The sequence below is a fragment of the Anthonomus grandis genome, chromosome 13 (assembly GCF_022605725.1).
Source record: "Anthonomus grandis grandis chromosome 13, icAntGran1.3, whole genome shotgun sequence".
Classification (NCBI taxonomy): Eukaryota; Metazoa; Arthropoda; class Insecta; order Coleoptera; family Curculionidae; genus Anthonomus; species Anthonomus grandis.
Window position 1 is genome coordinate 22,547,046 of NC_065558.1, and position 15,935 is coordinate 22,562,980.

Sequence of the window (15,935 nt, forward strand, 5' to 3'; positions counted from 1 at the left end):
TTTTCTGTGGTAAGCTTTGGAGCATTTTCGATAGCTGCCCAATGCAAAGCTGCAACTAAACGAGTTTTGGTAACGTTTTACCAGTGTTTCATAAGCGGTTGAATAATTAAGGTCGCTCATGGGTATCTTTTGAATTATTATTAACGGTTTGCCACGCAAAAAACTCAAAAGATAATTAAATTTCTCTATATTGCTCAAACTGGCATTGTTATGTATCAGCGCATCAAACATATCTTTAAAAGTTGCAAATTGTGTGAGGTTCCCGGAAAAGATGGGAATTTCAATTTTTGGTAAAGTTACATGAGATTGATTACGAGAAACTGAAGACGAGGAAGGTTCAGAGCCAAGTTGCTCACCGAATAAGTCCAAATATGTTGATTTAATGCACCAAAAATCTCGTTCAAATGAACTTCTAAGGCGATCCTGTAAAATAAATTCCTCATCATCTAAGATGAAACCAATCACAATATTGTGCTGTTTAAAGAATTCTAATTTAATGGACTCTAAAGACCCATAACGCAGCTTAAAAACTGTATGATTAGAGTTATCATTTTTTGCACTTTTAGAGATATCAAGCAAGTCCGAGAGTCGGTTCGCTTCACTCTGTCTAAGAAGTTTGGCCTTTTTTAATTTATCAGACATTTTAAATAGTTTAGACTGTATATATAAAAAAAATACCAAATGCACAAAAATTCTTTAGAAACTAAAGTAACTATAAGTAAGGAATATATAGAGAAATGATCACTCGTTACTCTTTAATAAAGTGACGATAGTGAATTCGAAGTATTAATTTATGTTTGAGTCACCCTGTAAATATAACACAAAATACGACCATGCACCAAGCACCAAGAAGCGTTCAACAGTTAAAAATATTTGCGGTGTTTGTTTTTATCAATTTATGTTTTTTAACTATTTATGTTTAAATTCCAGCAAAACCTGAGCGTAAAACGACCTGTAACAATGAAGGCTACAAAACTTTATTTAAATTATTTGTGATCAACAAATAACTGCGATTTAAAAAAAATATAATAATTAAAAAAATGGTAATCCGGCTCGAAGGACCAAAATGTCTATTTGATTTTTATTTTTATTAAGAAAGTACTGCATCGAAAGCTCACTGTTAAGAAAAGTGGACTGTATTTATTGTTTTTTGACAATTAATGGTTGTGAGACCTGGTTTTCTCTCGATTACAGTTTTTCACTCGCGTTAGCTGGCCAGCTTTTTCTCAGTACGAAAGGCGGTTTATCCGATAAACACGGGATTGTATCGGGTGGTACTAGAACTACTAGATGCGTGAGTGATGCGGTTTAGCGAATTTACTTCTTCTGATAATGGGTTTTAACGAACTGGCTCAGTATGTTGGACGCACACCTTTTTATAAGGCCTCAAAACAATTGCATTTGAATAGAAATACTTTGACTAACTGTTTCTACACAGTGAGCCAAGCGAAATTGAGTTAAAGTTTAAAGTTTAATGAAAATTTGAAATAGAATGAAGAATGAACTACTTGATTAAAATTATTGTAAAATTTAAGAAAACTGAACAAAGTAAAATATTATTTCAGTAGATATACAATTTACGTTATAGTGCAAATTGCCAAGAAAGAACTTTAGACACTAGATAACAATTAATAAATAAGAATCATTAATAATTAAATGATATAAATTAGCCAATTTTACAAAAAATAGGAATCAAGCTTATCTAAAAATGTTGGAGGGTCCTTTATAAAGTGTATAAAATAAAAGTAATCTTTCAAATTACATGGCTAGTGTTACCATAATGTAACCATGAGGTCGAATCTGAACTTCGAGCAATTGAGTTTCTTAACCTGAAGACCACACCATTTGGAAAGCGAGCCAAAGCGGAATTTCTGGGTACCTCATCGATGGAAAATCGCACACAGACCCACTTTTACAAGAATTGAAAATACAACGTTACGTTGTTTAGCTTTAAGTTGCAGCAAGTTGCGGAAATCATTCCAATCCCAAAAGACAAAGTATTGAAATTACAGGAAAAACAATGGCAACAACAGCCTGGTATCGAAAATGCCAATACGTAAAATGTTAATGCATGAGCATGGCGTACGTGATCAATGAAAAAGACAGACAGATAGAGAAATGACGTTATTGAGAGACAGAGAGAGAAAGAGATAACAAACTAGATTCCAGTAATTTGCTTCAAATTCAAAGCGAAAAACAGCTAACGCCATCTAGGAGTACGTATTTTTTTACAAGGTCATTAACCGATTTTGCACTAGATGCCGCGATCAGTATATTTTCATACAATATTAAAATATTACAATATAAGAGGCAAAAATAAAAACGCTACAGGCGTTCGCAAAATTTGCGCATTAGCAGAACTTTAAAGTGGTGTATTTTGAAAAAAGATTTAGGTCTACACCCTTACAAGACTCAATTTACACAGGAGCTTAAAGCCAGCCGATCATGAATAACGCCGTACTTTTTGGAATTGGATCCTAGAGAGAAAAACAGAGAACAACCATTTTTGCAATAATAAATCATTTTTTATTTACGAGGCTCATTTACATTTAAATGGTTACGTAAATAAACAAAATTGTCACATCTGGGGTAATGAAAATCATAAGCAAATTCACAAAAACCAATGCATGCTTAACATGTCACAGTCTAGGGTGGTTTTTGAGTTGAAGGTATCATTAGACCATATTTTTTTGAAAATGAAGCTGTTACAGTAAATGTAGAGCGATACCAAACGATGATTGATGGTTTTTTATGGAATGAGACAATGGACATGAATTTAAAGAACATGTGGTTCCAATAAGATAGTGCGACATGTCATACAGCACGAGACACATTGAACTTATTGCGTGCACGGTTTGGAGGGAAGATTATCTCAAGGACTTATCTTTGACGCCACTGGATTATTTTTGTGGGGCTATATAAAAATTAAAGCTGATGAAAAGAATCCCCAAACCACTCAACAACTGAAACAAGAAATTCGACGAATAATTCGTGACATAACTGTAGAAATGTATTTAAAAGTAATTAAAAATTTCAACAAAAGAATTGTGTGCTGCTGGAGAAGTCGTGGTGGCCATTTGGCAGATATTGTATTCCACATATAATTGTACACTGTCTAGCTAGACACTACCTAAATAACTGGCAGAGATGTTATAAAAATTTTATTTTATTCGTTACCAACCTTCGAAACCTCTTATTGCAACACCCTTTATTTATTTATACCTTTAATCCGCTTAGTACTGCTCTTAAACTCTTCATAAATAAAGGATATTTCAATTTATGGCTGCTGCTAATTTGACGCAATATTTCGTTGAGGCTATCCCGACTCACATCATCTAGTTTATTAAGTTCGTTTTTTAAACTGGGTATGGCACCGAAGACGTTTTCTTCAATTTTATATGACTGGGGAATAGTCCAAATAAATGCTAAATTTGAAGAAAACAGATCGGATAATTTTTCTATTCGATCCAGAGACCATTCAAGAACTTTTAAGACGTATGCATCCCTTAGTACGTCAGAATCATCGTTAATGCTAAAAAATTTTGGTACGTTTAAATACTGCTGTTGACTAAACCAAATGTTCTGGTACCTGTTTCCCAAAAACTCTTTAGCAAGTAGCTTAGTCTGTATAAGTAATTTTTGTCTCAATTCTTTATCAGCAAACTGCCTCTTTAATTCCAAATTATTAAACTCCAATAACCTTGCGGGCATCATTTTTCCGGAATGTGTGTTTATATTTGATAACTCAAACTACAAAAGGCATACATGAAACGTTTATAGGTTTTTAAAAACCAATCTACCCAACCTGTTGACACAACTCATCAATGGTAAAGCATTTGGGCTTTAAATGCCTTTCCAAATCTTTATCAAATCCTCCTCCGGAATTCAAGATGAAATTCAACAAAGCTAGTGGAAATATATGATTCTCTCTATAACTACTAATTTTAATATCCCCTTGTCTTTTGCTTAATTTGGTACCATCAGAATTTATCAGAAGAGGCAAGTGGCCATATTTAGGAGGTTCCCAACCAAACGCCCTACATATTTAATAATTCTTGATTTCCATTTAAAAATTGTAAGTAATGTACTTACCTACCTATACATTAAAATGTGTTTAGTAGTAGATATCTGCCACTCAACACCTCTAAGGACATGGCTAATTCTCATAAGGTGATCGTCAACCACATTGGCAAAATGGTAAGTCGGATAACCGTCACCTTTCATGATTACAGGATCACCCTCATTAAGTGAAATATTGTAGCTTTTAGGACCGTATATCAGGTCATTAAAAGACTCTTCTTTATCACTTATCTAAACAGTTCACAAAAAGAGTTAGAAAAAAAAAAGAGAATTATATCTATGAGAGGACTTACTTTAAATCTGTAGCAGTGAGGATCTCCTTTACTTATTCTTGATTGAACATCTTCTTCAGTCAAATTTCTACATCGATTATCATATTTAGGAACTTCCTGGGATTTAATTGCCTCTCTTTTTAAAAGTTGTAATCTTCTATCAGTACAGAAACACGGATAAGCAGATTTATTTTTTAAGAGGGTATTAAGATGATTTCTGCAACAAACATTATGGCCATGCAAAGCTGTCATTCTCTACTAGAACATAAAGTATGTGTTTACCGACGCAAATCTAAGCTTACCTATATAAATTCAATCTTTCTGACTGTAAATAAGGTCCGAAGCTGCCGCCTTGGATTGGGCCCTCATGGATTTCTATTCCGGCCCATTCTAAGTCTTTTTGTAAGGCTTCAGTGGCTCCGTCAACTCTTCTAGATTGATCTGTGTCTTCAATTCGTAAAACAAATACACCCTTGTGTTTTTTGGCAAACAAGAAATTATATAGGGCAGTTCTTAAACCGCCTAAATGAAGGAAACCTTAAAAGCGAAAAACAGGTATAAAAATATGCGAGAAAATAATAATGTTTTTAAACGTTTCATGTAAGTGATGATTTATTTATGTGGGGGGGTTTTGAATCTTATTGATCCTTTCATACTTCAAAGGATCGATCACCTGTCCTCTTACACAGCCTAATGATTAACACTCATTTGTTATGTTTTGCTATTTATCCAAGATATATTTATTTATTTGTTACATGTATGAGGTATAGTTGGATCAATGGATCTTTGCGTTCACGTCACTAAACTATCATTCAACTCAACACAATTGTTTCTCATCCGCTCTCTTTCTAATTTAGACAAATCAAATGAGAAAGAGCACAGAACGTAAGTCTTCAAAATACTCGACCTACGGTCGGAGCGACAGTTATGAGTTAGACAAGGACAAACATTCGATCGCATGTCTATGATAAACTTTCAACATCATTGGCTCCCCGTCGGGTTTTAAAATCGATTATTTCCTTCCGCGAGGGTGCCCGTTTTCGCAAAAATGTACTAAATATAATAAATTTTTTATATAGAAGTATACTGGTATAATATATGTTTTATGTTTAGATATTAAAAAAATAACTTTCTTCTAATGAACAAACGAAACCACATCTTGTAAATAAAACAAGTTTTAATTTAGAATTTTCTGTAATAACACCTCATGTTAAGTACATTTTGTGGAAAGTTCTTTGTACATCTTAGATCTTCGTCTGCAACCACAAGCAACCATGTTTGTTTATGTTCTCGACTTTGCTTTGCATTGCCAAAGAGTTTTAGAGAAATTTGATTTGTTTTGTTTTCTTATTTACTGTTCATTGTTATGTTTTGTGTTTGGTTGAAGCTCTATTGAAATAGTTTTTTGCCAAACCTTTTTCTGTTTTACAAACAGTTCTTTCATAAAGACACAAGTTCTTTACATTTTCATAAAGATGAAAATGTACTGGATATGTGGAAAAAATCATTAGAGAAATGTACACCAGAAGTATGGAACACTAAGGTTTGCCACACTGAAAAAATAATCAAGGACTGGTATGACAGGGAAGTCATTATTGAAGAGATACCCCAAATTCTGATTAGTTTAAACAGTGAAACTAGCTCGGAAGATAGTGACAGTCATTATTCATAATTGAATTTTCTACCTTAAACTTATTGATATTTTTTTGTTCAATGAGAAAAAACTTGTTTTGAAAAAAATGTTTTGGTGTAAGAATATTTGGGTTACGGTATTATATACGGGTTGCTCCATTTCTTTTAGCATATTATCATTATAAGTATCTCTTATTAACTAAATCTCTTGTTTGTAAAAAAAAAAGAAAAATTTAAATGGAGGTACAAATGATTCATTTTTTGTTTTTTTTTTTGTCAATAACTTGTTTTTAGAAATAGAACTTAGAAATAAACTTAGAAGAAATTAGAATTAGATAATGTTTTTAGAATTCCATGAAATTAAAGTTCATGGAAATTTATTGTTATATAATATGAATACTGTCTATTTTCGATGAAAATCTTTCTTTATTAAAAATTGTTATAAATATTTTATTGTGAAGTAAAAACAAATATTATGATAACTTTTATGAGGTCCTAAAAGACACTGTGTATGAAGTACCTATTGCATTTATAAGAAGAAAAGACGTAAGTAATTTAAAGAAATATTCTACCAGTAATAAAGAACAGCAGGTTGAAATAGACAGCAAATAACTATAAATAAATTAGCTGCCCTAAAAGTGACAATATACTAAAAACAAATTTCAAAGAATCGCAGATTTCATCTCTGGCGAAAATCGCCGCCCACGGAAATTGGGCATGAAAACCTATTATTTTTTTTTAGTTTAAAAATGCCGCCGCCACTGATGCTGGTTTGACAACTAATTGATTCATATAAACATCAACCTTGAACACGTGATGACGTAAACGCAAAGATCCATTGATCCAACTATAATAAAGATTACAGATACCATAAAGTGCACTTTTAAGATAAATAATAAAAGTAATACAAAAGAAAATAAACACACAATACACATAATAACACAGAAATTACCTACACCAAAACAACACAACGATAATTGAATCCTATAGAAACAAAACCCGACAAATCCACTTTTGGTCAAAAACGAGGTTATTGTTTTGAACTGTTTACATAATAAAAATCTGCAGATTTAAATAGGTTTGTGGTATCAAAAACCATCAAAATACGTTGAAATTTAAAGTAAAATATTGGCTATAGTTTCAAAATCCGCCAAATCCTAATGTCAAATCCAACGCGTCGTAACAAAAACCGACAAATCCATTTCGACTAATCACGGCGCTCCCTGCGTCCACATAACAATAATAATTTTACGCGCGAATTTTTTACGATGTTTGTTAGTATAACGTTGTTCGCGGACACGAACAGTAGTATTTTGTACTTTTATTTAATTATTGCCATTTTTGTCATTAAGTAATAAGTTTTAAGTACCTAAGACAGAGTCAATAAAACGCCTCTCTTAGTACGACGCCTCTCTTAGCAAGGAAAAGTGTGCTAAACCAGAAAGTTGGAAGGAAAACGAGAGCAAAATGAGAGGTAAGTTTTTTTTAAAACTTATTGACAGTGTTTTGCATAATATTCAATATTCTAGATACAAGAATAAAAGTTTGCCGGAGTATCCAAAATGTAAACACGCGACAAAATCGTATCGTTGCAGTTCATTGTCAATATACCATGTTTCAAATTTTCATAAAACTTTTTATCTTGACAAAACTAAAATTGAGCAAGACAACCTAATTTTAAAGCACTGCCTGATTAGAGTACAAAATGAAAAGAGTGCGTCTAAAAGAAGTTTTTCAGTTGTATATAATATTCCCAAGGCCAATACTTTAAAACTGGTTCCAGTTTGCAGGAATGCATTTACTAAAATTTTGGCAGTTTGTAAAGATCGGATTAATGGGGTTTTAAAGAAGTTTAAAGAATCCGGGAAAATGGCATCTGAAACAAGGGGTGGCGACAGAGTTTCTGGAAAATATAGTGCGAAAAAAGAGTCAGTAATGAAATTCATTGAAAGTTTTAAGGTAATCGAGTCTCATTATTGCCGAAACAGAACTAACCTAACCGCAAATATTTACCCTCAACACTTAGTATTTGAAAGATGTGGAGACTAGACTGTCAAAAAATGAACGAAATACCAACCCTCCTTGTTAAAAAAAGTTATTTTGCAATGATATTTAATACCAATTACAACATTGGCTTTGGTTCACCCCGCACTGATGTGTGTTCCGTGTGTCTCCAATTAACAGAAACAATAAAAAATGAGCAAGACGAAAATAAAAAAAATAAACTAATGACGTATAAATAAAAAAATAAAAAAATAAACTAAGAGACATGTACATAAATTACGCGCCAAGGCTTTCTTTGACCATTTAAAAGAAGAAAAACCTGAACTAATTACAATATCATTTGATTGCCAAAAAAATCAGGTCCTACCAAAGATTCCTGACCAATCAGTTTATTATAGCCGCCAGCTTTATATTTACAATTTTACCATTGTTACTGACAGTTCACACTCACCGCTCACTAAAAATAATGTGTCAATTTATGCTTGGACTGAAGACGAATACCATAAGGGATCAAATGAAATAGCAAGTGCTGTATTTTACAAACTTTGTCAACTAGACCTTAGGAATAAAAATAAAGTAAGACTTGATGCTGACGGATGTGCAGGTCAGAATAAAAACTCTACTTTAATTACAATGTGTACCATGTGGCTTAGTCAGAAGGCTCCTCAGTCAGTCTCAAAATTAGAAATTATCTTTCCAGTTGTTGGGCATTCGTTTCTCCCTGCAAATCGTGTGTTCGCTCGAATTGAAAAAAATATAAAAAAAGAAGAAATCTTAGTCTCCGTAGAACAGTACCTAAATATTTTTGCTGATCACGGTAAAGTTTATCGATTTGGATCTGACTTAAAAGTGCACAATTGGAAGAACGCTTATAAGGAAACAGTAAAACCTACTGGACAATGGCACTTCTCATTTAATGCATGCAAGAGGTACATATTGAATCGCACTAGTTCTGGACAGGTTACGATTCGAGGAGAGCAGTCCTATAAATCAGATCTGGGTGTTTTCAAATCAGTCTTAAAAAAGGGCAAGCCACCAACCGACATAAAACCAGTATTAGTTCAAAAGGGTATACAGCCAAATCCTAAAAAGCTAAAGATGTCCAAATACTCCTCACCAAACATTATGGAGATAAATAGAAAGAACTGAATGAATTGGAATACTATAAAATATTCTTGAAAAATACGAATTGGAAAATCTGGAGAATATAGAAATTTCAGAAAATGAAGAGAATTTGTGTGAAAACATGCCTTATTTAAGTGATTTGTTAGTTTAAACTATTTTTTAAATAATGTCGGTATAAGTATCTATGTTTGCTAAATTTTTCCGTAATAAAACATGTATTTCAAAAACAAAAGTTTTTTTTTTACAAAATACGACAAATCCACTATGGTCAGTTTCAAAATCCGACAAATCGGTTTGTTAGTTTCAAAACCCGACAAAAAAAAATTAATTACAAATAACTTTACACTAAGATTTTTTTTTAGGTTGAATTGTTCAAAATTAAATGCTTGATGACTTGCTCTATGTATATAAAGAAACTTAAAAAGATATTGAGCCTTTAACTTCCCCTTACCGTTTTTTCTCATTTCCCAAAATTTTCTAAAAGTGGATTTGTCGGATTTTGCTTTTATAGGATTCAATTATTCCAACATATTACTTGTCAGTTCAGTTCTGTTTCAGTTTATTTAGTATTATTGTTTTACACTGATTTAAAATAGTTAAATCAATGTCAATATCGGAAGCATACATGTTAAAAGATTCACAAAGTTTACCTATAAATGGGAAAACTTTTATAAAAGTTGGTTTATGGATAAGCCAGATAAAATACTTTTGGACGGCGAGTGTTCATTCCATTTAAAATAAAAGATAACTAAATAAGAATCTCAGGACAAACCCTTCAATCATTGCTATCCAAGCACTGTACTGAGAGGAACAAATAATAGACCTTTTTTATTACTTTTTGAGGTAGTGCGACATTTAAGGTGTAATTAAAAATTAAGGGTTTACCATTTAGAGCGAATGACATACAACGGATATTTAATTCGAAGCTATTTAATTCTCACCATCTCGCAACATCACGAATTCATCTTGCAATGCCTGACAGTAATTTCCTAATTGAATCTGAAGAAAAAAGTTGAAATCGCGAGCAACTAATAAACCATTGATGGCAGCCAAAAACGTGAGTAGTCCAAGATTGAAGCCCTTGGAACCTTTAATTTTTACATATTGGAACCTACAACTGAGATAAGATCGAACCCCTCAATATATAAGATGGAATGCCATCTGGACCAATAGCCTTGTTCCCTTTAATTTCGTTAATGGCCTTTAAAATTTCGCATAAAATAAACAATATAGTCACTGAGGCGACTATATTAGCATCTGTATCATCATACCATGTACCATGACCGTCGACTTTTATTTTAAGTTGCGCATTATTTCACATAAATTTTTGTATACAGGGTGGAACAAAAAAGAAGATATGACGTCATCGGTCATTTTTTTAAATGTATCAAGTGTTCAAACTGATCCCCATTTACTTCTTGGCAGAAAGCAAGACGGTTTACAAACTCATGTAAAACAATATAAATTATTTCGGGTGATATACGTCTAATTTCATATCTAAGTCTATTTTTCAAATCTTCTACGTTGTTTGGCTTCTCAATATAAACTTTACTTTTCGGGTACCCCCCATAGAAAATAGTCGCAGGGATTTAGGTCTGGTGACCTAGCCGGCCACTCTATTAGCCCTCTTCGTCCTATCCATCTTCCTGGGAACACTCTATCCAAGTAATTGCGGACATCTCGAAAGAAATGTGGCGCGCGGTGCGCCGTCTTGCTGAAACCACCAATTATCTGTCGGGACAGCAGGGTCTTGTTCGTCTGGGTATAAGGCAGCCAAAGCAAGAGTAAGATCTTCTTGAAGAAAATTCAAATAGCGTTGTCCTGTTAAGTTTTCTTCGAAAAAGTATGGCCCTATTACTTTATTTTCCACGTTACCAGCCCAAACATTAATAGATTTACGGTACTGTGTATGAGAATCAGTTGCCCAGTGTGGATATGACACTGACCAGTAATACCAGTATCGACAATTTTGCCGATTTACGACACCGTTTAATCAAAAAGTTGCTTCATCCGAAAACAAAACTCGTAACACAAACTGACGGTCATTATTGCAAAATGTTCATCATTTGCTCGCAAAATTAGTTTCTTCGATCAGAATCGTCCTCATTTAATTCGTGTATTAGTCTAATTTTATAAGGGTGGTATTCATTTGCTTTTAAGATGCGCCTTACTGACTCTCCGGCTATATTATTATCATCTGAAATTTGTGAAGTTGCATTGTTTGGATTTTCTTCGACGGAGAGCAGAACGTTTAATTTTGTTTCTTCAGAAATTTTTGGACGACCTTATTTTGGCAAATCCCTAACATGACTTGAAGTTATGAATTTGTGCTCTATTCTACTAACTGTTGACTGAAAAATAGGATGGTTTGGGTATTTGGCATTAAACAGTTCACTTACTTCTTTTTACGTGCGCACTCGATCCCCGTACCCTAGCATCATCAAAATTTGAATTCATTGGGTTTCCGTTAAATTCGCCATAATTTATTCTGATAAAAACTTAATTTTCGAACTGACAGTGACATTCGAAGATGGAGATTCTTTACAAGTGCACCCATGGAAATATAAACAATTGGCAGTGTTTATAACATTATTTTTATCCTCGATTTTACCTTAATTTGTAAATAGACGTACTTATTTGTTTTCTTGTTATTTAAATGTAAATATTTCGGAAAGAGTTGAGTTTTGAGATAGGTGTGTTATACGAAACTTGCTTGAAATTTCGCCTAGTTTTCATAAATGCAATAAAAAATATAACATTCCATTAAAAAAAATGACCGATGACGTCATATCTTTTTTTTGTTCCACCCTGTATACAAAAATTTATGTGATTTAATTGATAAATTTATACGAATTTTGGGATCCTCTCGTTGGATTTAGAAGGACAAAACTAAGACAGAACCGTTGGATTTATTCAGATAGTGCCCATAGAAGCCGAGATGTCAACCTCCAAATACCAAAAATTGGGATTTTTGAGTCCAAAAATTGCCACTAAAAATGCAATATCTCAGCTACGAAGTTTTATTCTATTATCACCTAGACCTGAATCTTCTATGGCATCACTTAATTCTTGAAGCAGAGAAGCCTGGTGGTTCGGTACTGCAATCATAGTACTTCCAGAAATGTTTGTAGCACTGTTGAAATTTCCAGGCTGACAGCTTGCAGATGCTCCAAGGTGGGTGTCCAGTTTGTCCTTCAATAAAGCAATTTCCAGTAGGTATGTTTGATTCTCTGATTTTAATAATCTTATTGTAGAAACCATCTCTCTGCTTAACTTACTTATTTCAGCAACATCTGAGTTGATTTTAAGAATTGTCTTAGGCTTTGAAACAATTTCTAGCTCCAGGATATCATTTTTATGCTGTATGACATTTAAGTGTTGTCTCAAGTCTAAAGGTTCTTCAGATTTCACTTTTAGATCGCCTAACTTAAGTCGCCGATAATAGTAAATTCTGATTTTTGTTTACCCACCCAGGTTTGCCTCAGTTTTCTCAAAAAAACGTTTATATAAGTTAATACCACTGCTAGAAACAAAATGTACTACAATGACATAAAAGTAGGAAATAGTACCAAGTGGTATTCTTAAACACAATGCTTCGTGATCAGTATCAAAAATTTTAATTTCAGTAGCAATGAAGCTGTCTTTTTTTGCAAACAACACACCCTGAGATTTATTTGTTATGATTTTACTCCTATACTTTCGATATAAAAATAAGTCTGTCCTTAATGGTAATCTCTGCATTACTAATAGAATCGTTCAACCATATCTCCGATAGCGCCGCTAAGTCAAAGTCTTTAAGCAGTAAATATTAGCAGTACATTTAATAGTATTTAGCTTTATTTCAAAATTGTGTTCATGCATAAGATAAGGTATAAATATATAATAAACCATTTATAAACATACTTGCACAAAGCAAATAGTGTTATAAACTACATCTTCCTATTTATTCAAAGAATTCCGATGATCCCGATTCCAACCAGAAAAAAAATATAAGCACTAATGTTTCAATGAATTTCTAAATTATAAAAATAATTGCTGTAAACAATAATTTCTCACTTTACAGCTTAAACAAATTATATTACAAATTTTATAATAAATATAAACTGTCCTATCACATCGTCCACCCACCGAACAACATCACCAACAACCTAGTAAAGACGTTGGATAAAAGTGACCCTCTATCTAAATCGGGTGTATATTGTCTTAATTGTAAGGATTGCCCGGCTGTTTAAGTGGGACAATCAGGAAGGAGAGTATCCACAAGGGTACAGGAACACCTAAGCCTAGTTAATAAGTTCAGGGACACCGACACCACAGAAACTAAGTCAGCATTTGCTAACCATTTATTATCAACGGGTCATAGCTTTGCCGTCCCTGAAAATGTTTCCATTGTTCACGAGTGCCCTAAGGGTAGAAAGTTGGATCTTTTGGGAAAATGGAAATCACCAAAGCCAAAAAGAGTCCAATTTTGAGATCCGTTAATGATGTTTTCACCTTTGAGCCAGGACTTATCTTTAATAATCTTATCTAACCTCTTGTTTCTGCTCACGATACGCATATATGCTCTAATATTCATGGGCAGGGCTGGCCGAGTGGTTAACGGTCTGATGTTTCACCGAGATCAACTTTAGAGCGTGGGTTCAAATACTACACCTGTCACGTTTTTCCCTTTTTATGTTTTTTATATTTTTTGTTGAATTTTTGTGCCGTGTTATTGTTTTTTATTATAAAATATGTGGGTATTCTCAGATTTAAATTTTATTTGTCAATACTTAGCAGGTCATCTAGCTATAAGGTAATTTTAACTAATTTTTAATATTTGATTTTGTTTTAGTGTAAGGTTTTATTGTAGTTACGTGTGTTTTTCTGTTTATTGTAGATCTGATGATGCTTTATTAGCGAAACATGTTACCTGATTAATACATAAAAAGATTTTGAGACTGAGACTTAGAGTTTTCATTTTTTTCTCTAGTTACGTAGGTCTCTTTGAGATAATGGACGAGTTCTTTCAACATACTATCTATATAAAATCAAGAAACTGTTGAATGAAATAAAAAAACATCTGAGATTGATGGACTGTTCATCAGAATTTTGCTGCACGGTAAGCTTTCTAGTTATGGGTTTAGGGGAATTGCTGTAGAATGATTTAAATCTTTTTTGTCAGACAGAAAACAGTCTGTCTGGTCAAATGATTGAGAGTTCTCAGTGGAGTGAAGAATCGGAATGCTTCAAAATATAATGACATTTCCCTAAAAATCCTAAAAGAGCTTCCTGAAAAATCTCTTTCTAGAGAAAGTTTTCCTGCTTGCCTTAAGTTTGCCAACATAATACCGGTTCACAAAGATGGTGACTCTTTTGATCCGTCGAACTATAGACCAATTTCATGGCTTTCCACTCTGTCCAAACTAGTAGAACGCCTAGTTAACATACGCATCACAAAGTTTTTTACGACTTCAGCATCTTAAACAAAAATCAGTTTGCTTTCAACGCCAAAAAAGCACTGCAGATGCGGTATTCCACTTTATGAGGAGCCTTCTTAATTCCTTGAACCAGCGTAAGTCTTCGGCAACGGTGTTCTGTGATTTATCAAAAGCGTTCGATTATGTCAGTCACAGAATACTGCTCTCTAAGCTTTATAAGTGTGGCTTCCAAGGTGCTAAGCTTGCATGGATTAAGTCTTATCTATCAGGCAGGACATAGGCAGTCTCTATCGAGGGCAGAGCATCGGATAGCAAAATCATTATTTGTGGTGTTCCCCAGAGTCTGTGTTGGACCCATCTCTCTTCCTGATTTACATCAATGATTTGCTAAACCTTGATATTTCAGGAGCTTTTGCTGATGCTGACCACTAGTACACTATTCATTGAAAACAAAATCCTTACCCTGCCAACTCTTGCTGTTTTGGAAACGATATGTATTGTTCACAAGCATCTTTCTAATTTCTCTAAATCTCACTTATCAAACACAGCAGGAACATGATTTATGTTTGCCTATTCGTCACTTTAATTACATAATGGACTCCATTACTTATATAGGCATTAAAATGTATAACAACTTGCCATTGAGTATTGGTTGTATTAAAAACTTGAAAATATTTCGACGAAAATATTTGTTAAATGATGCTCTCCTTGTGAGCTCTTTAAAATTTTATTGGATATCTTAAAAAACTTAATATTGTGGGTATGTTTTTCAGGCTTTGTTAATAAGAATTATACAGGGTGTCCCAAAAAAGAGTGTCAAGCGAGTGCCCAGAGATAGAGCAACCCTAGGGGAATCGGAATCACCCCCATGTATATAATCCGATTTTTTTTAGTTTAGGAGTTAATAAATTTTTTGTGATTTTTTAGTATTATTCGACTTTTATACTTATATCTGCTATATTCATAGTAAATAGGTAAGGCAAATGCCTGATTTTTATTTTATTATTTAGATAAAAGTTGATTCTGACAAGAACAAAGATAATTTGATCCAGAAATTAAAATATTGCTTACAAAAATAAATAAATTGTGACATAAAAAACAAAAGTAAAAAAAGTTCAACGAAGTTAAAGGCGTTTTAAAAATTACAGCATTTTTTTTTTCAAAACATAATTATTTAGGAATCCTTATCGGTCTATCAGCTTTTCACTATAAAAAATTCATTGGGCTACCCTTATCGCATCTTATCTAAATAACAGTTAAAAGGAAAACAAAAAAAGATTTACTAATAAATGAAGTAAATCAAAAAGTGTTTTAATCAATTTATCTTTAATTATTACATAAAGTTTTCAAAATGACGACCTTGTTGTTCAATACAAATACGGCATCGGCGAAAAAAATTATC

The 15,935-nt window shown here is 33.1% G+C and overlaps 1 protein-coding gene across 1 annotated transcript in view; it reads right to left on the bottom strand.

Moving 5' to 3' along the window:
* LOC126743816 (probable glutamate--tRNA ligase, mitochondrial) overlaps positions 1-15,935 on the bottom strand; it is a 33,644-nt gene that overhangs the window by 8,764 nt on the left and 8,945 nt on the right. Inside the window, exons 2-7 of the mRNA XM_050451046.1 lie at positions 4,655-4,889; positions 4,374-4,569; positions 4,097-4,311; positions 3,806-4,037; positions 3,590-3,750; positions 3,223-3,532 (exon numbers count right to left, since the gene is read on the bottom strand). Coding sequence (XP_050307003.1) covers positions 3,223-3,532; positions 3,590-3,750; positions 3,806-4,037; positions 4,097-4,311; positions 4,374-4,569; positions 4,655-4,889 — 1,349 coding nt within the window. The remainder of the gene's footprint in view (positions 1-3,222; positions 3,533-3,589; positions 3,751-3,805; positions 4,038-4,096; positions 4,312-4,373; positions 4,570-4,654; positions 4,890-15,935) is intronic.